Consider the following 22,251-nt stretch of genomic DNA (forward strand, 5'->3'; position numbering starts at 1 on the left):
AATGATAAGTCTAAAGTTATTTTGAAATATAATAAATACAATAATCGGTCGTTTTATGGAAGAAATTCCACAAAATAGGAAATCGAAATGAAAAATATACAAAAAATATGCTGTGGCTCATTTGTAATACTTATGTAAGTATTTTCGCCTCAGAATCTAGATGACACTAAGAATTAAAATTCTGATTTTAGATTTTTCTATCTCTAGAATTTCATATGATATTTTGATTTATTTATTGTTTTACTTGATAATCTAAACTTTAAAAAGCTAAACTTAGTTTCCATGAACAATAATAAGGCTTAATATATCATTGATCATCATGGTGATGATAAAATAGAGGCAGCCCAAAATCAAGAACATCAATTAAGCCAATTTAACTAAGCCCTATTACAAATAAACAAACCAGTAATAATAATATTTTTTTTATTTTATTATTTTATTTTTTTTTTTGATTAACTTTTATACAATAATAACGAATCCATATGTTACTGAATTATGAAAAAAGATTTCCTATCACGTATGATTAGTAAGATTTATAGATAATTACGCGCAAAAAATTATAATTAGTGCGACGGGACTAATGCATTACAACATCCCTTCATTTTGTAAAGTGTTGATAAACTTGACTCATAATTCTCGTTTATCGCGATTTGTAACATTAAAGAATTGATCCCTTAACTCTTAGATCTAAAAATTTTTGGACGAAGTTACTAAACTGTTATTTTAATAATAAAACCAGCATTCTAATCATAAATAAGAGAATATACTGTTGTAAAAAAAGTTACAAATTATATAAATTATATTTATGAACCGGTAAACTACTGGGAACCAAAAAACTCAGGTTACACACATTATTAATAAAGCTGGAGATGAGATTAAATATCAACATACGCGTAATGGATATGGCGCTTACATCATACTAATCACAATGACTCACAGTAAAATTATCTATAAATACGCTTTTTTTCCTCATATTAGACTTTTTAGTTTTATTTCTCCTTTTAATATTTATTTTTCAAAAGTTTTTTTTCTCCTTCTAATATTTATTTTTAGTTTTCGAAAGTTTTTCTCCTTTTAATATTTATTATTATCTTTAAAATATTATTTATTTCTTTAACACTTATCTTTTTCTTTAATATCCAAACATCAACATTTTACTAGCACCTTTAAACAACCGTCCTCCACCAACGCTTGTTACAACATAACTCTCGTAATTAAATATTTCGCGTCGCTTTGTCACCTATCGCGTGTTTTTTTTATTTACAACTACTGTCCAATATATTTAATCCTCCATCATTTTCTTTTAATAGTTATTATAACTTTCTTGAACTTATTATATTTAATGCATACAATAAAGATTTCATTCTTATCCTTTTTACAAAAGCCTTGGAGGATTTCTACTTAAATGTCAATAAAGATAATTTTATCGGGCTTTTTTTGTTATTTTGGTAAGTGGAAATGACTAAGCTGGGATGTATAAGGGATTTGTGCACCTAGAGTGCTTTGGTTATCCTCCTCTTCTAGAAGTCTGGTTACCTTAAATGAGAAAAATAATAGAAAATAATTTCTCAAGCTATGTCGCAGACTTCTGTATGTGGGGCCCTTCCCTTTGGTGGTGGGTCTCATGTCTTATTATCAATGTGACAGTACCTCTGCACGAGTTTGATCACTCACGATATATCGTTAATGTCAGTTGATAGTGGGCGTGGGGGCTTGAATCTGTCTTTTCTACGAAGCTTACTTAGAGTACTCGAGTCTTCTAATATATTTTTATCATTTATTTTTTAGGTAATAAATAACTTATTCTAACAAGAAAGTTTGGAAATCTTCTTAAAATCTGGACGCCAGATGATTAATTTTATTTTTGTATTTTTTTTTTTGAATAAAAACGTGAAATCAGGTTGCTGCGGTGATTATAGTAGCCAAGAAATTTATAATTATTTGCTGGTGTATTTAAAATAATCAAATATTTTTGTCATTATTGTGGAATTTAGGGATATGTTTTTTTAAAAAAAGAATATTATGTGTAAGTAGATGTATTTTTTTTTTTAAAAAAAAAAGAATATTGCGTATAAGAAAAGAAAGACAATAGATAGCATTTATAATAAAACTGTACTACCAAAATTATGATTTTTGCACAAATGAAATATAGTTACGTGTTCTTCGTTAAGCAGGCAATATTGCGTCAAAGTGGATGTTCAAATTGTATTATATCGAACAAAATCTGTCATATTCTTCCTATCAATCGTTTTAAATAATATTACCACAGTCTAAATCTTCCCATTTACATTTCTCACGGGTAATATTTTCATCATCATCCTTTTCATAAATCCAGATCATGTGATTCCTTGGATCAACCCTAGCGTCGCCTCCAAAAAATGGTAGCCGGTTCTACTTTGCCGGGTTACATATATTATTGAGAGGTGATAAATAATACCGTATAAAAAATTTTCTCAGTCCTCAGAATAATGAAACATTTACAACCTCAGCAACAAATATGGGATAAAAGGTTGACCAAGAAAAGTCAAAAGCTGAGTTTTATTAAGTGAACTATAAATATTTTCAGGTATAGAAGCAATATGTAATGCTCAAATCTTTCCTCTGGCCACTATTAAGTAATATGGAGTTTTTATTTAAAAATAAATAATTAAATGTTTAGTTGTTTTTTTTTTTGGCGTGACAAAGAATTTATAATTTATTGCCTACTTTTGCTTGCCTACTTTGAATTAAAATATTATCAATTAAATAATTTCATTTCTTTCAAATAAAAAAAAAAAGAATATAATTTATCTCTCACTTATTGAAGTTTTCTCAAAACTTAATAAAAAAAAATTTTTCTCTAGAAAAAAAATTATTTCTTTCTCTTAAAAAGTTTTCTCAAACTAAAAAAAAAATTATTCTTTCTCTAAAAGTTTACTTAAAAAAAATATTTCTTACTCTTAAAAGTTTTCTCAAACTAAAAAAAAATTATTCCTTTCTCTAAAAGTTTACTCAAAAAAAAAATTTCTTTCTCTAAAAGTTTTCTCCAAAAAAAATTATATCTTTCTCTAAAATTATTTCTTTCTCTAAAAAAAAAATCATTACTTTCTCAAAGTAGGTTTTCTCTAAAAAAAAAAAAATTATTTCTTTCTCTAATAGTTTTCTCTGAAAAAAAAATCCCAAGGTATCATTAAATTATATACTTCTAGGAAAGACTTCTTTTAGTGATACTTAATGAGAAAAAAAACGCGTTAGGAAACATTTTAGAAGGAAACATTGATTGTATCATATAGAACTTTGGAAAGTTAACATTGCTTACGAATAGATGAAGAAAAGCTTAAAAATGTTGCTACCGCAAATAATATTGAAAAAAAGCTTGAAGGCGAGAAGTTGATATGATTTTTTTGGTTTAACCGCTTGTAGATGAGAACATTCACATCATCGTACAAAGCTGCCAGCAAGTGTCTCTCAATGGCTTACCTCTCGAGCAAGAAATTTGCAGTAATTAATTGTCAATTTTTTATTTGATTAGTGAAAGGAAAGCAGAAGGTTCTGACAGTATAACAAAAAAAGAGATATGTCAAGAATAAATTTCATATTCTGCCTGATGGAACAGATCAAAACTGATTTCGCAACCAAATATGCAAAAAGTCTTGGCAATAAAATATTACATTCACTTTCGCACTTTCAATCTGCACGAAGGAAAATCATTCCTTTTTGACAAGTTAGCTAGTTTGAAAAGTGAAGATATTGAACTTGTTAGTAATTATTTAAAAGAAAACATCCTCAGGATCATGAAGAGATCAAGGAATTTATAAATCTTATTTGTAATTCAACCGGTGTTTGTATTACTTATAATGGACTTTCGTTATATGATGATAAAACAAACGAAAAGGATTAGCAATGCGTATTTTATGGAGATATTTCTTCGATGAGAAAGAGTTGTCCTGGATTGAATTTTACGATAATTTTAATAAACATTTTGATTCATTGGAAATGTTTCTCCAAGTTCTATTGGAATGATTCTTAGAACATTATTATAAAGGACAATTTTTCCTCAAGCGTGATAGTAGTTTGCTTAAAGATTTCGTCAAATCTTGACCATAGATATTATGAAAGAATGTTTTTAAGGCTATTAAAAGTATCATATTTTCAATACGATACGAAAATTTAATTTTATAATTTTTTTATACAACTTACCAAATATTCCGTGTCCGAAATGTCACGACATGAATGACACAAATTACCATTTAAGATTTTGTCCGTCTATTCGAACGGATCTTATTAACATTTATATCTATCTCTGAACACAAGCCTATACTCAAACAGCTGATCTTGGATCACCCTGGAGAACACTATGACATATTTCTTAGATGCTGACTTAGCAACGCTTCCTCTCATCGCATCTAACATTGATTAAAAACACGAATTTATTTGCTAATACACCAATTTATTCCCAGTTCGTTTACTAATCTACTCCATCAATACAAACACGCACTGTGCAGCGCGTCGTTTTATCGTTCTTACACAACATTATGCCACCTATATGGTCCGCCCATATAAGGTTACAACATACGCACTTGTGACATAAATCATAAGGATGTAAGCTTTTGTTGATCAACCTAAATTATAGATCCGGGATAAATATGGATAAATTCAGAGTGAAATATGGATAAATCTGAGGTTTAATCCCATACTTCCGATGAGAAAGGAGGGTCATAATAAGAGGTATATTGGTTTATTTTTTGGTTTATCCTATAAAAAAAATTCTGAAAAAAACTAATAAATTATTCCAAAGAAACTCAGACACGTGATCATTTTCTGAAAATTTTTTATAGAATTATCATAATTTCGGCCAGAGTTATAAGTTGTAATGTCTCGTAATTTGATTTATAATTCTGGCCAAATTTTATAATTCCTAAATGTATTATATAAGGATCAGCACGTGATAAGTCGGCGCAATAAAATTTAAAGTTTCATGATGTCGTAATTGTCGTATATACTGTAACTAATGAGGAAGAAATTATATGATAAACTGAATTAATTATAAATTCATTATAATAAGAAATTTGTTCTACCGAAACTAATGAACGAGGATTCGGCATATCAAGTTCTGACTATATTTGTAAATGTTCTCGGTCATACTAGGTTTATTGCAAAATTGTAAAAAGCCTTATGAAATTTTTTGCTTTCATAAATTCCAATATAGTATAATTGGGCAACATTTGTTTATCTATTTCCGCTGTTGTGAAACATTATTATTGTGTCAAAGTTTATGGTCGCACAGAATAATCCAATTGGGAAAATTTGCCGGAGTTGATTCCGATGTACATAAATAAATTACAGTTTTCGTTTTTTTTTTGTTTTTTGAATAAAAAATGTTCAAACTCAGTAAAGACATTCTTTTCTTAATATTTAAAGAATTACAAGATGATTCAAAATCCCTTTTTTCATGTTTAATGGTTAATAGACTTTGGTGTGAAACAGCTGTTCCAGTTTTATGGAGGGACCCTTGGTCTTATAACGGTATCATTTATGGAAATAAAAGCTATTTATTTATCATTATTACTAGCTATTTTTCTTATAATATTAAAAAATTTATAACAGAGGAGAGAATCCAACTGTCTTCAATTTTAGTTAAACCCACCCTGTTTGATTATTTATCCTTCTGCAGAAGTATCAGCGTAAATATTATAAATAGTATAATTTCTGTTGGATCAACTTTAGCTTATAACCAATTTATTATACAACAAGAATTTTATTATTTCTTTATGAAAAAATGTCCAGAGTTGAAACATTTGGATATGAAATCAATTAAGCATCAAATATTTTACTTTCCAGAAGCTAAGACTTGTCTCGAATCACTTTGTGAATTAGAATGTGATACATTTATTGATTCTACATTCTTTTATGGATTATCACATTTCTGTCAACGTATACAGAAACTCGTCATTATTAATATGGACACAAAACTTAATAATGGGATTGTTAAATTAATTGAAGTTCAGAAGAACTTAAAACATTTTGAATGGGAAGTTGGTTTTGATCATGATTATCTTACAGAAGATCCTTATGAAGAAATTTTTCTTGCTCTAGAAAAGAAAGCAGAAAGTCTCAATTATTTAAAAATATTTTACCAATATGTGGAAAATTATGAACACACATTATTGTTAGAGATACTTCCAAAATTTTATAAACTAAAGACATTAATAATTGATAACTATCTTATTTATAATAAAGAACAATTAGAAAAATTGAAAAAGCAGCCTTATCCTGAACTTGAAATCCTTAATATAGAATATAATAAGTTAAATATAGTTTCTAATATAATTGAAAATAGTGGAGGGTGTCTCAAAAAAATTTTATTCAACCCTTACGACATTATCGACTTTGAACTTGATGACGATAACTTTAATGAAAATTCTCTCAATTTTATTCGTAAAGTTTATAAAAATTGTCCTTCAATAGAATACTTGTCAATTTTAATTTCACCAACAAAGGAAAATTTCACTGAGCTTGAAAAATTATTAAAAAGATGTCAAAATTTAAAGTCATTATTTATAGTTATATTAAATAATTATGTTGATAATACTTACGAAGACTATTTGAAATATGGGGAAGAATTATTAAAAATATTAATTAGATCGGCACCGACTAATTTTAAAGAAATTAGATTTGATAGTGAATTCAAATTTTCTTTAGAAATGTTGGAAGAATTCTTAGAAAATTGGAGAGGTAGACGTGCACTTTCTCTATTTACTACTGATCCTATTTACATCGGAGAGGATTATACAGAATTAATCAATAAATATAAAAGTAATGGGGTAATCAAAGATTTTGAATATTCGCGTTATGTAGGTTCAATTATTTATCGTATTTAATGAGTTGTAAGACAAAATGTTAAATTTCAATATAACAAGAATTCAAAGTATTATTGTAAAAGTCTTCAGTAAATGTTTTTTCTATTATATATAATTATTTTCTATTTTATTATTTTATTAATTTTAATAAAGTGTAAAGTAAGATAAATTTCTCTAAGAAATTTAGACTCCATAAAATCACGTGGGTGAAAAATCGTTGGGTAAAATGTATGTATCATATAGACATATACGCTCCTTATAAGCCTAATCAGCCCAAGCCACGTTATTATATAAAATGCTGCAATACTCTTTTTCTATTTTCCACCCTCCTTATTCTCTTTTTAAATATCATGTTAAAAAGAATTAAGGATTCTTAACCACCAGCTTGAACATATTTTATGTAAAAGAGAATATTTTGCATATTAAACTTTATTTTTTTTATAATAGACGCATGTTTTTGTACGGAAATTTATTTTAACTGGCTTTTGTCAGATAAACAAAGCTGTTCAGAGACAGAATGATCTAATACATTTTTTGCCTAGTGAAATCACTATCGACAACTTCAAAGATACTAAAGAGAAAATCTATCAATTATATTATATAATGAAGACAGTATATGTAACGGCGTTAAATAAACATCAATCAACCAAAATCAACAAATATCATATCAATAAAGAAACAATAATTGGACACAAGACCAAACTAAGATGATCAACTCTATCTTAGAAAGAAAACTAAGACGTATCATTTTGAATCACCTAACCTTTAATAGATGATAAAGGCGAAATCACATTTACTAATAATCCATCCATTATTGAAAAAGAAGCATCAAACACTTCCAAACACAGACAGGTCCAATTAAACTATCCCATACCGAAACTTTAGATGACCTTCTGGTATATTGGAAAGATTTTTACAACCTGTCATCAACAAATTATTCAACAAGAATGGTGGGATGACCTTACCATTCCAAACACATTAGATGATTTACATCTAATTTTCAAAAAACTTAATCCTCACAAAGCTCCTGGACCATCAAAAATCAAATATGAAGACCTAATCCATTTACATGACGATGCTTTAAAAATCCTAGTCCGTATCTTCAATGCATGCATCACATTACAACTTCTTCCAAAAAAGTGGAGGAATGTACTACTATTTCCCATCCCCAAACCTCACGATTGGAATAGTAAATTACATAACACAAGACCTATCACCTTATTGGAAACACCCAGAAAATTATTAGTTAACATTATCTCTACCAAACTTAACAACATTCTTTCACAATATTCTATATTACAAGATAATAACAAGGCAGGGATTCTAGAACAGTCCACACTAGAACCACTTATGTCTTATGGTAATTCAACATGTTTATTGAACACGCATGTCTCAATAAAGAATCATTATAGATCGTATTCCAGGATCTATCAAAGGCATATGACTGAGTCAATCTTCAAATTCTTAAATTAGCATTAGAACACATACGTCTTCCAAAAATTATCATTTCTTTCTTTATAAATTTTTTTACAGATAGACTTAATAAAATCATCATGACCAATGGGACGTACTCATCCTATAAAGTTCAACAAGGAATTGATTAGGGCGAAGTAGTCTTCCCTCTTTTATGGAGCATTTATTATAATCCGATATTCCAACGTATCAACCAATTACAAAGTCTGCATTATACTACATGGTCATCAACCCTAAAAAGAAATGCTCAACACAAAGATAATGATGTGCATGATTCATGAATACAAAACTTCACTCGTTGGATATCTGGACGATACTACTTGGTTTGGATCATCATCGGAACAAATCAATGAAAAATTATCTATCGCTAATTTATTTTATAGTTTTACGAATATCAAAATCAATGTAGACGAATACAAGGTACTAACTAATATATCCAAGCGTAACAAAACAGTCACTTTAAATATTAATGGATTGCCACATGAAGCTCTTAATCAAGGAGAACGTATCTTAGGGCTCTATATAAATGCATCTAATCGTTCTCAACCTACTTTGAAAAAAGGAAAACAAATAGTAGCTCGTCACTTGAATATTATAAAAAATAAAAAACTTACGCACTAACATATACAATATATTATAAATAAGATAGTCATTCCGAAACTTGAATATATTTTTCAACACACTATACTAAATTGGAAACAATGTCAACAACTGATGGTGCCTCTTAAAAAACTATTCAAAAATCGTCTCATTTTACTAGTGAATACACCAGATAATGTGATTTATAATCACATATTTCAAAACATTAATAACTTTTACGATATTCAGGTAAAAGCACAATTAAATTCTTTAGGAGCTTTATTCAATACTCTGATTCTTCGACAACTCGCAATTCAAAAAATTCATAACGTGGGTAAAGAAATATGGTATCCCACTATACCTTACAATATTAAGAAATACACCAAGAAAATTCGTAAACCAACTTACTTGACAAAATCATTGGAATTTTAATAGTAATTATGGTTTTATGCTTAGTTTCACTTTTGACATTAATATTTTAGGCGGTAATAAGCCCATCCATGATTACATCACTGACCTTTCAACAAATGACATCAATTCACTTCGTAATAAAAATATTATTTATATAGATCAAATTACTTCCCCAGACGGTTGTTATTTATTGTCTTGGAAAGATATTAAACGCAACAATAATACCTAGTATTACGGTGGACCTATTCCGTCTTGATATAACAAATTAAAACAATTACGTTCTTGGTGACAATTTATGCCTTATACACCCTTTAAAAGACATGGTCAGCAATATTAGTCGTACCCACAAATCACCTACCATCCATCTTTTGATCACCAAACCAAAATCACAATGGTCGATACATTGGATTAACTAACAAAAACAAGTCATCTTTGGAAAAACTTTATCTTAAGATACTTCACAACTTTTCTTCAGTAAAATATTTAGAACATTACATTCCTAATCAAATTCATCATGAATTTTATAATTTTTAAAGAATAATCAACTTTGCGAATTTTTTTTTTTACAATACTTATAGCTAACTATAGGAAATTTTGAATATATTGATAAGGATTCATGCTATTACATATTAAAATTTCAAATATTATTAATATACACGAATAACACGATTATAAATAAATTGGCAGCTTATCCGTCACATTAGTAGTATGATTATCATTAAAAATTCGTTTATTCTTTTTTAGGATTTTTTTAATTAAAACAGATGTATAAAAGCTAGAAACATGAAATTTTAAATATATACACTTTAGAAATTATTTTATCATATATTAAAATTTTAAAAATTCAAGTATTATTATTATGTATAATTTTAAGTAAATAATACATATATGGTGTCCGCTACTTTTGTCTAGGTAGTGTATATATTAAAATGACTAACTAATTAATTTAATTTACAAATATTCTTTTGTAATGAAATACTACATTAATGTTATGAGTTAACCATGTCAAATACTGCGTCAATAAGGGCAGTGACATATATTAGCTAATATTATTTTAATAGTAACATTTACTCCCCACCCCCAGTTATGTGTAATCTAAGATTTTCCACCCCTAAAATATTAGCTAATATATGTCATTGCCCTAATCATATTGCCATGCATGATATTTTCATAACTATATCAAAATCTATGATAATAATATAATAAAAGGATTGTAACATACTATCAAAAAAACATACATTTATAGTAAAGTATTGACGGTACAATTTGTATCTCATAATAAAAAATTTTTTATTTATTTGAAATTTGTTAAGGCATAAGGTGATGGTCACCTTACCAGCATTATGATGTACGTTTGGCCCGAATTAATATTATATTAAATAATGGCCGGCATTACATCATAAATTCACCACTGGTGATATTTAGTAATATCCAAACATCTATATAATACATATCGGCTTATAGTAGTACCAGATTTCGGACAATATATATACAGCCGATGGTGAAGGTTTTATTTCAAAAGAAAGATAAGGATATTACAAAGCACCGATAGAGGCAGTAATATCGTATTTTATTTAAGTGTTAATAAACCCCGCCTGTTTGTTTCCGATTATTACAATTCGTTTATTTCTTTAGTTACATATCATTTTGTTATTTATACACAGTTTAATTCTGATCATAAACAGATTAATATATACACGTTTTAATTACTTTATCATTTATTTATCGATTGCTTATTATTTGCACATACTGTACATTAATCGATTTGTTTTAACACCTGACATTTAACGTCATATTATCTTGCGATTATTAACCGATCCTTATTTATTGTTCTGTTACTACCTAACCAAACGCCAAAATTGGTGGTAACACTATCGAACTTTCATTTTTTCCTATCCCTTTATCTTTAATTGACCAAACATCATTGAATATCACAATATTTATTATGAACGAAGGTAATCCTAAAGTCTCTTCAGAATTGGTGGCTGACTCAGGTCCAATATGAATTATTAATATTTGAAGTATTGCTATTAGTTTGTTAGAGTTAGTTGGGTTAGATTTAGAGATAATTTCTTTAGGCATAATAAATTTAACCAAATAATTTTTAAACGTAGTATTAGGATTGGTTTAGAGTTAGGATTAGAGTTAAGGTTAAGGTGTTATTGATAATGTTTCAAGAATGTAAATATCACCTTTAGAAAAGTAACGTTTGCTAGAATCTAAAAAAAAAAGAAAAAAGATATAAATATTATTCAATATTATTCCCACCATTATTGTACCTTTCAATTTTCAATAGATCAAAATTTTACCTATTAATATTTTTCATATATCTATAGGGAATGCCATTCGCTAGGGTCTAAAAAAAAATATGAAAAAAAAGATATTAATATCATTTTTCATCATTCTATCTACAAAATATTTCAATAACCCTATAAAATATTTTATCCGTTATTTCTGTAAAAACTCCGTAAAAATGAGCCTTTCCCGGATCCATTCACGGAAAATGTAAATAATTTGATAAATTCCGTGAATAGACTTTTTTTACAGGGTAATATTATTGTTTCAAATATTCTCATAAAAACTCTCTAGAAAAGTACTGCAAAAAAAAAAGAAATTAATATTCTACCAGTCAATATTCCGAAGAATCAAAATTATACCTAAAAAGGGTAAAGTCCTATAAATATTGTCTCAATGTATAAACATTTCCCACAGAAAAGTACCACTCACTAGGATCTAAAAAATTCCATACCATATTCCAAAGATATTAATACGGGTTAAAATGCACAAGCACCCATTATAGAAAGAGATCAATATATTGCTCATGAGGATTAAGATATGTTAATTATTACATTCTAAACTCTAAAGAATCAAAGCTGTATACAAAAAAGTGAAGTAATGTAATTATTATTATTATAAATAATTAAAGAAAATATATAATTGTGAAAAAGGTTTAGCTGGAAATAAAAGAAAATAATGTTAATATTATAATCTCATTTCTACAATTATACAAGAAAAAAATTTCTATCCACAAGTTTTATTTTTATTTTTATTAATGGGTTCCAGTTAGAAACCTAACATGGACGCGATTATAAGTAGAAAATTACATATAAGTCAAAATTGACAAAAATACTAACTAAACTACACGCGAAAATAATCTACTCAAACCGGTGGGCAATTAACAGGAAGAAGGTATAATGTGAGATACTAAAATTAGACCCCACGACACAAAAACCCAGATAACGCCACTGCCTCCCATACTCTCGCCTAGGTAAACCTAAGTTTTGGTAAGTTGAAGCCCGTACCCCGCAGATTATCAAACTGAACCGCCAGCCCCTGGTTGGAAAAATCCCCCCACACTGGTCGATAAAAATAAATTCTCCAAGTGACTATATTACCAGAGTTAACAAACTACCTAAGAGTAAACTAAAGGGGAACTTTTTAGTGTCATGCAATCCCCGAAAGGACATCCACCTCATTTCGAACGATCCCTCCAATCTAAACTAAACTGCAGTAAAAACTCATGATAGTCCAAACATGTGCCACCTTGACCTCACCTGACCAAAAACTGATCACCAAGATCTGCACCCCCCTTAAATTACACCCAACTCTCTCAAAAGAAAAGATCTACAAACCACCTGATGTCGATCAATTTTGGGATACCCCCCTACCCCCCAGAAAAACTCCAAAAAGCAGAAGGCAAAAAAGAAAGATGAGAAAAATTCACCAAAAAAATAAGAAAAATTCATAACCCTAGGAAAACCAACCCAAAGGAGTAAAAACCTAGGTAAAGAGGGAAATTTCATCAAACTATCACCAGGAACAACCCCTTATTATTAAGAAAGCGAACTTTCACCACTGAGCGAAATGGAAATTTCTTCCTTCCAGCTTGGAATCTTCAACCTTATAACCAAAGTCGTTCAAAACATATGAACAAGTGCCGCTGGACCCAATAGAGACAAGTAGCAAAAACCAAGTTGGTATTTTAACCAGGTATTTAGGGCAACTTCTTTAAATACGAGTATTTTAAAATGAGTGAAATATTATTTCCATTAAGAAAAGTGAGAGAAAGGAGAGAGTCTATAAATTTTATTTCTATCCACAAGTTAAAACAATAAAAAGATATTATTGGGCGTTTTTTATAAAACTAGTAACGATTTTGTTGATCATTTGTTGATCATTTATTTTTAAATTTATTATAAATTTTGTCACGAGATTTTCTATGGAAATCATTTCTCAATTTGTTATTAAAACACCTGCTGAATTGCCTCGAAATTGAAAATCATTTCTCTTTTTATAAAAAAATTTCCTTTTTGGTAAAAAACTCTCAAATTAATCTTATATAACTTTATGCCAATGACAATGTCAATGTCAATGTCAATGACAATGACAATGACAATGAAAAAAACTTCTAATGCCAACTTTTCGCAAAAACTCTTCCTGTGCCACTGAAAATACCTGTTAAATTGAGACATCATTCAATATTTGCATGTTTTCATTTGTTTGCTGATCAATTTCGCTATTATAATATTATTACAGTTGCAGCATTTTCGCTATAATTTAAAAAATTTTTAAATAATTTTAACAAAAAACGTTTTATCGTTAATTAATAAATTATAGTTTTTCAATTTAATTTTTAAAATGTTAATTTTAAAATAATACATGTATTATGACAATTTCTCTCTATAAAAAAAATAAAAAAAATAAAATAAATAATAAGTAGAGGTTAGAACCATCCAAAAAACCTTACTGGGTAGTAAATTTTATATGTATTTATTTATCCATTCCAAGGAGTAGAGCTCCGAACAGGTCAGCCAAATTCAGGTAACCTGACCTGACCTGACCTGAAATTCAGGTCAGGTATGAGATTTTTGAAAAAAATTCAGGTCAGGTATGAAGATTGACCTGACCTGATTGACCTGTTGACCTGAAACTATTGATTCTACTATATAATAAAAGTGAGTTGCAGTATTGCGATTCACTTTTTTATATAGATTCTATATAAAAAAAGTGAGTTGCGGTATTGCGATTCACTTTTTTATATAGATTCTATATAAAAAAAGTGAGTTGTGGTATTGCGATTCACTTTTTTATATTGATTCTATATAATAAAAGTGAGTTGCGGTATTGCGATTCACTTTTTTATATTGATTCTATATAATAAAAGTGAGTTGCGATATTGCGATTCACTTTTTTATATTAATTTTATATAATAAAAGTGAGTTGCAATATTGCGATTCACTTTTTTATATTGATTTTATATAATAAAAGTGAGTTGCGATATTGCGATTCACTTTTTTATATTAATTCTATATAAAAAAAGTGAATTGCAGTATTGGGATTCACTTTTTTATATGATTTTAATATAAAAATGTTGAATCGCAATATTTCGAGAAAAAACGTTGCGAAAACGGTTTTTTCATAATATTATATTAAAAAAATGTTTCATAACGTTTTTTTTTTGATATTTCAATAATAATGTTGCGAAAACATTTTTTTCATAATGTTATATTAAAAAAAACGTTTTGCAATATTTTTTTTCAATATTTTAATAAAAAACGTTGCAAAACCGTTTTTTTTTTCATAATATTATATTAAAAAAAAAAGTTTTGTACCATTTTTTTCAATACTTTAATAAAAATAATCCTGAAATTTTTCAGGTTTCAGGTCAGGTCAGGTCAAACAGACAACCTGATATAACCTGACCTGACCTAAAAAAAATTTCAGGTCAGGTTTATCAATTAACCTGACCTGACCTGACCCATTCGGAACTCTACCTAAGAGATTTTGCAGTGAAAATTAACTATTGATTATACTATAATAAACAGATTTGAAAATTTGAGTAATTCAGAAAGATTTGCATTTTCCAAATTAGAAAAACTTTTAATTTATTCATAATTTTAATATTATTTTACAATTGTAATAGCAGGAGATATAATTTGGCCTTTCAATCATATATGTAATACGTATTACCAATTTAAATATAGGATTTCCGATTTTAATATTGCAACATGTGATCACGTATTATGGTTATTAACAAAGAATTTTTTTATTTTTTCAGCTGATTATTTTTTTGTCTTTTCATTTACAAAAACCTAATAAAATAGAAGTAAAATTTTATTTTTTTTCCTTAAATATAAACACAAACACATTTAAATTAAATAACTCAGAATTTAAATATAAACAAATATTATAGTTTGTTTACACATATTTCAAATTATGGTTTGAGCATTTTGGCCAAAGTAAATCTTGCTCTTTAATTGAAAGTAGTTCAGCAAGTTTGAAGCTGTTAAAATATTAATCTATATGAAAGTACAGTTAATATTTTTGGAGTTATTTACATTTTTACATAATAGTACTAAGTTACAAATTTTTTTTATCTTCAGAGCGTATTTTGGGCAGTTTAGTCAAAGTAAATCGACTTCTTATATTAATTAAATGTTTTTTGGCAGGTCAAAATCTGCTTGGATATTAATTTTCATGAAGGTACAGTTAATACTTGAAGGGTTATTCATGTTTTTCACAATAGAATTTTATTTTTTCCATTTTATCATTTTAGAGCGTATTTTCGGCACTTTAGTCAAAGTAAATCGACTTCCTATATTAACTGAATGTTGTTCATCGGGTCATAATCTGTCTGGATATTAATTTTCATGAAGGTACAGTTAATACTTGAAGAGTTATTCACGTTTTTCACAACGGTACTCATTCACGAATTTTATTTTTTCAGTTTTGTCACTTCAGAGCGTATTTTAGGCACTTTAGTCAAAGTAAATCAACTTCTTATATTAATTAAAAGTTGTTTAGCGAGTTATAATCTGTTTGAATATTAGTTTTCATGAAGGTACAGTTAATACTTGAAGGGTTATTCACGTTTTTCACATTCACGAATTTTATTTTTTTTGTTTTATCACTTCAGAGCGTATTTTGAGCATTTTAGTCAAAGTAAATTGACTTCTTATATTAATTGAAAGTTTTTCAGTGGGTCATAATCTGCTTGGATATTAATTTTCATAAAGGTACAGTTAATACTTGAAGGGTTATTCCCATTTTTCACAACGGTACTCATTCATAAATTTTATTTTTTCTGTTTTATCACTTCAGAACGTATTTTGAACATTTTGGTCAAAGGAAATTGACTTCTTTTATTAATTGAAAGTTGTTCAGCAGTCAAAATCCAATTTTCATGAAAATGCAGTGGAGTAATTTATATTTTTTATGATCATACTATACTGAATTGCAAATAAATTTACATTCTTTAATGTATTTTTAAAATTTAAATTTTTATTTAATATTACTTAATAAAGCATTATTATTTAAAATTAAATTTAATATTACAATATAAATTTTTCTTTATTTTTCACCATACAAAAAAATTGTATATGGATTATGGAATCTACATTTTTATATTGGTAATACACTAATGATCTATGAAATCGGCTGTAAAAGTCACAAATTGGACAGATGTAGCCAAAATTGGCTATCTGATTTTTTGCCAATTTTTACTTATTCTGATTCTTTTTTTAACGCGTTTATTTATTAAGTTCATAAATGATTACATAATTAACATACTTATTCTGATAATAGGCAGTATATATAAAGTAAATTGCATGTATACAAAAGGTTAACAATAAATGCGAATAAATGAAACTTAATAAATAAATGCAATGTATGAAACATTATAAATTAATGAAATACATTAGTATTAAAAAACAGATGCTTGAATATTGGAATGTATTGTGTCTTTTAATTATATGAAATGTGGAAAAACTTTCAAATGGCCTGGAATTTCATGATATGTATTCTATTTATAATAAATATTTGAATTTAATTAGGTACTTTAAAATGTGAAATATTAAAAAATATGGAGATTTTATTTTTTTATAAGCATACAGTATGAATATACAGTATAAAAAAAAGATATATCATTTTATTGTTTCAAAATATAAATGGATTAATGGAGTTTTTTTCTTTATATAAATCATGTTAAAATCACATCACAAAATATCTTTTACAAAATAAATATAATTTCGTCCATATTATGTTTCTATATTTTCATATCAATTTTTATTATTTTTTTTTTGCCACTATTTTATTAATAGAAAATTTAAAAACAAATTTTTATAGTGATAAAAAAATTATTAAAAACACTAAATGAATAAAAGAATTAAAATGATGGAAAAAAATTGGCTTTGACTGAAAAAGAAATAATATTTATTTAAAAAAAATTTGTAATTACAAAAACTGAAAATAACTGGATAGCTGCATCATTCATTCCAAGAGGATGGGAATAGAAAAATTATTATTAATACAAACTAAGTTTTTTTGTAAAAAAAGTGATTAAAATTTCATTAACCAGAAAATTATATTAGCAATAAAGAATTGTGTATAATATGACCCGACCGCCAATCAAATAACATGGACAGATCATGTTACATACAGATGGTGGCCTAAATGATCCGGCCACTTTTCAAAATTAAAAAATTTTTATATGTTTTATAAAATGAAAATAAAAATTTAACATGTTCATTACACCTTCCTTTATTGAATTTTACAAAATTTTAATAATTAATTCTATTTCCATTCGCGAAAATAACAGCATTGACCCTCTGAGGCATACTATCAATTAATTTTCGATAATATTCAGGAGGGAGATCATCCCATGTAACTTTGACGTATACTTAACATTATCATCATATCTAATATTTTATTAAAATCAATACAAACTATTATATTTATATTTATCTTTATATTATTACCACTTAACATGTTACAGGATTAATTCATTTTGATCATTAAATATAATATTTCTTTAATAAAACTAATAAACTCAAAATAAACCATAAAATTTATTATTTGATAAATATACAAAATACAAATCAACTTTTTAATATAAACCCTATTATATTACTTAAAATATATATAAATAATTACTGAATAATGCAATAATTATATTATAACTCACTAACAATACCAAATTACCCTAGTTTAATATATTTATTTAAAACCACTTACACAAAGATCATCATTTTTATATGGGAAGTCTGGTCGTACAGATCAAAACAAGATCATGTTTATCGTTAATAATATATCAAAAACTCAGGTACATAAATTTTTAATTAAGTTTATTTTGACAACTATTATAATAATTTATCTAATTTATTAACTGAAGATCCTTTAGTATTGATTGAAGAAATGAGGTTAAAACATGAAGCAGAAATTAACCTTCAATCAAAACAACTTAATTTAGAACCTGAATTAGATAATTAACTTTAGTTAAACCATTTCAATTGCTATTATATTTACAAGATTTATTTGTTTAATATTTAAAAAGAATATTATAAAACATCAAGGAGAACAATTAAAAAAAAAAAATCTTTCTGTTTTAAATTTATTTATTAAATATCTAATCATATTATTATTTTGAATCAAGATTAACTGTATTAAACAAGGGAATATTAAATATTACTAGAAAATTTGTAAGTAATAATCTTGCTTTAATAACTTTTGATATTTATTTATTTATATCAACTGTTTCAAATTACAATGAGATAAATTCTAATTATTTTAAAACTAATGTGGGAGAAGAATTTTATTGTATCATCAAAATTTGAAGAATTTATTGCTTCATTTAGGATTTTATCAATAATAAAATATAATATAGGAAATAATATGATTTATTATATTGTTTCTTAAAAGATTATAAAAATTAATTATTAATGAATAACAGACAGAGCATATAGAAATTTTTGATAAAATGGAATAATTATTTGTTAAATGGTAATAAATAAAATAGATAAATATAAAGTAAATGCAAAATAATATTAGAAAAGCATTGGTAAATACAGAAAATTCTGCTTATAAAATATATAATATAGCTAAACTACTGGATTACTTGTGTATGGAAAAGCAAATCAGGGGAGATTTCGCGTGCGTACAGAATTTCGGGAGAATTACGACGCAAATTCATCCACACAATATATTGTATTACGCTCGAACACCGTTTAAAGACAATTCCGATTTTATGAGAAATAATCAGTCACTCCGCAAAATGACATTTTTACTAATAATTGAAAGTTGCGTAATAAAAAATACATGCTAAAACTTTCAGGAAAAACATGATTACGCAAACAACCCAACCTAAGCTCTGAGTCAATGCATACCTAATTTGCGTAATGTTTCGCCAACATTTGATCGGCACCCACATGTGACATCGTAATCCTTGAAACACTTGAAACATCGCTGACTCACAGTTCGTAGCTGACTCACAGCTTGTAGTAATTATTCAACAACCATTTATGAAAAAATATATATATATACATGACATATAATCAAAATGCCTCGCTGTCTCGATTCGAAGAAAATTCCAGGTTTAACGTCGTATCCAAAATGTTTTATTTGTGTGATTACTTTTTGAATTTTGTTTCTAACCCTCGATTTTCGCGTTTGCAGATACAAAATCAAAATGCTAGTAAATTGTTCCGTCCTAGGTACTGTAACTATTTTCTCAATCCCTTTAAGCGACAAAATTACTATTAAAAATGATGAGTACATCACAAAATCGTTAACTTTTGATATCCTCAAGAAGTACATCTGGGAACGGGAGAATAATATTCTTAAATACCTTACTAATGACGCTTCCAAACTGGATCTTTGGCGTGTTGATGTCGAAGAAGTTGTTGATGTTTTAACTGAAGACGATATTATACAGAAACTTGGAGGAAAAAAAATGAGTCCTCATTTTCTGTTTAGAAACCATTTTAATGATCAACTTTCGGAGGGGAAAATCCACATCATTATACAACCGCTACCACCCACCACTGGTAAGTGTCTCCCAATGGTTTACCTCTCGAACAAAGGAATGTTTGAGTTTGTTCCTGAACCTTTTTTTCCATAATATCGCCTACTATTAATAGAAATCCCTACTAAGAGACGTCGCATAGATAACTGGGTAGAGTATACTGCTAAAGATGGACTTGTGGACTTGCCACCTATTTTATCCACAATGCTTGCATGTGAAAAGTTCAGACCTGCACCTCGCAACGAATTTGAGAAATTATTGAAAGATTTACAAATTGGCCAAAATATTATGCTACCTTCACTTGGTCAAGAGCCCAAAAATTATGGAGAAGACTATCAGGGCAGGTCATTCCTAATAACGGAGCAAATGATAGAAATATGGAATATGCTCGCAAGTGACAGCGATAGATCAATCAAAAGGGTCTTATCTGGTCCCGTGGGTGTTGGCAAGTCATATCTTGCATTATTCCTTGCTGCAAAAGCATTTGCCGAAGGATGGCTTTTACTTTATGTTTCAGATGCAAACGAATTAGTAAAACCGGATGATGCTAAGATAGCAAAAGAAATCTGTATGCGCTTTTTAGCTCTAAATAGAGATATTTTAACTAAGAATCATTTTTATCAAATGATGTCTCTATTAAGCCGTTCTGAGGAAAATGAAGAAAAGGTGTATCAGACAGTGGCTTCAAACATAATGGATGATTTACTCAAGCAACTAAAAGAAAAAACACTTATAGTTATTGATGAACATAAAATACTTTTTGAGCCTGATCCTCCAATACCTCATAAACAAATACGACTTAATCCCCTAATGCATCTAAACGCGTGGAATCAAGAAAGGAAAGGTTGCCGTGTGGTAGTGACAGGCACAGCTCATGCAAAATTTGAGCAAGTTTACCTTAAAGATGGTATGACGAATTGGATAATCTTTGTATCTCCGTTATCCTCCGTTATTTTTAATAAGCTGTTAAGCATGAACAACGTTCTATCAAGTACAAAAATAATCAGAGATAAAGTAACGGAAATTACCAATCGTGTTCCAAGAGAGCTCATGAAGCTTTCAAATGGGCTTAACGATAATTGTGGTAATTCCAAGAATATTGACACTAGTAAGATTATCAACTTCTTAATTCAATTCGAGCAAGATAGAAACCTTGATTTCTTTAATGTTGCACAGAATTATTACACACACCATCTTAATCTGACCCAACGATATTCTACACGACATGCCCTTGCATCAATGTTCTTACCACGAAAAGAAGGTGATATTGATCGTGATCGTAAAGGATTTGATCATTGGTTTGTTGATCTTGGGCTCGTATATAGAATCAAATTTCGAGGCCGTGTTCAACATCATCCTTTGTGCCCTGCGGCTAAAAATGCTCTTCTTCAATTATATAAGTCAATACCACTTCCTCAACATAAATCTATGTGCGTCAAGGATGGTAATATGACTGGTATAGAATTCGAGGATGTTTTGTTCTAGCAACTATTACGTTATCCGGATGTAACTTTCACTACAACTGACCTTGTGGGTAAATTAAGAATACCATTAAACATTAAATTTAATTATTTCAAAATACTCCAAGATCCCCCTGAACGGATCACAAATGATGATATCCTATTTAGATGTTACGAGGGATATCCACGGTTTGACTTTATTCTCGGACGAACATTTATTCAAGTATCAATCTCCAATTTTACTGCAAATAACACTAAATCAGCAGATATCGAAAAGGTGACAAATCGGCTGATCTGTCACACATTTCGGCCAAATTTTGGAAATTATTAAAAATTGGCCATATATCTTTTACAGTCAAAATCAATCAGAAAAATCAAATTGAAAATTATTTGGATAATGCGTATGGTGGTAATCATCAAGCTTATATTGACTCATCAACTAAGAAATTCATAGTCACTCGTAATGGTCAAAAAGTGCATGACTTTCATATTGTTTACATTTGCGGTAAGTTGGGCAATCCTAATCATACAGGCAAAGTTAAGGACTTTCCCGATATATTACATATCAATTTAGATGAGCTTAATCAGAAATTATTTGGTGATTTGTTGTTGGATTAAAATATTCATTATTTCGTATGATTCACACCATCGGGAAATTTTTTCAGGGGGGATAATTATCACTATCGAAATT

General features: G+C 28.0%; 5 protein-coding genes across 5 annotated transcripts; 4 read left to right on the top strand and 1 right to left on the bottom strand.

Moving 5' to 3' along the window:
- Nucleotides 1-5,357: 5,357 nt before the first annotated feature.
- Nucleotides 5,358-6,860, top strand: OCT59_012973 (uncharacterized protein; the record flags this gene model as incomplete). Its single annotated transcript, XM_066140511.1, has 1 exon — nucleotides 5,358-6,860. The coding sequence occupies one exon, from the start codon at nucleotides 5,358-5,360 to the stop codon at nucleotides 6,858-6,860; it is 1,503 nt and encodes a 500-aa protein (XP_066001390.1).
- An 864-nt stretch (nucleotides 6,861-7,724) lies between these two features.
- On the top strand, nucleotides 7,725-8,312 carry OCT59_012974 (uncharacterized protein; the record flags this gene model as incomplete). Its single annotated transcript, XM_066140512.1, has 1 exon — nucleotides 7,725-8,312. One exon carries the CDS (start codon nucleotides 7,725-7,727, stop codon nucleotides 8,310-8,312), a length of 588 nt encoding a protein of 195 aa, XP_066001391.1.
- A 243-nt stretch (nucleotides 8,313-8,555) lies between these two features.
- On the top strand, nucleotides 8,556-9,531 carry OCT59_012975 (uncharacterized protein; the record flags this gene model as incomplete). Its single annotated transcript, XM_066140513.1, has 3 exons — nucleotides 8,556-8,885; nucleotides 9,141-9,225; nucleotides 9,374-9,531. The coding sequence occupies 3 exons, from the start codon at nucleotides 8,556-8,558 to the stop codon at nucleotides 9,529-9,531; spliced, it is 573 nt and encodes a 190-aa protein (XP_066001392.1).
- Nucleotides 9,532-11,144: 1,613 nt separating this feature from the next.
- On the bottom strand, nucleotides 11,145-11,384 carry OCT59_012976 (uncharacterized protein; the record flags this gene model as incomplete). The annotated part of the gene is made up of 1 exon (XM_066140514.1): nucleotides 11,145-11,384. One exon carries the CDS (start codon nucleotides 11,382-11,384, stop codon nucleotides 11,145-11,147), a length of 240 nt encoding a protein of 79 aa, XP_066001393.1.
- Nucleotides 11,385-19,764: 8,380 nt separating this feature from the next.
- OCT59_012977 (uncharacterized protein) lies at nucleotides 19,765-22,178 on the top strand (the record flags this gene model as incomplete). The annotated part of the gene is made up of 4 exons (XM_066140515.1): nucleotides 19,765-20,122; nucleotides 20,216-21,556; nucleotides 21,689-21,837; nucleotides 21,930-22,178. The coding sequence occupies 4 exons, from the start codon at nucleotides 19,765-19,767 to the stop codon at nucleotides 22,176-22,178; spliced, it is 2,097 nt and encodes a 698-aa protein (XP_066001394.1).
- Nucleotides 22,179-22,251: the final 73 nt, after the last annotated feature.

Source organism: Rhizophagus irregularis, chromosome 20, assembly GCF_026210795.1.
Source record: "Rhizophagus irregularis chromosome 20, complete sequence".
NCBI lineage: Eukaryota > Fungi > Glomeromycota > Glomeromycetes > Glomerales > Glomeraceae > Rhizophagus > Rhizophagus irregularis.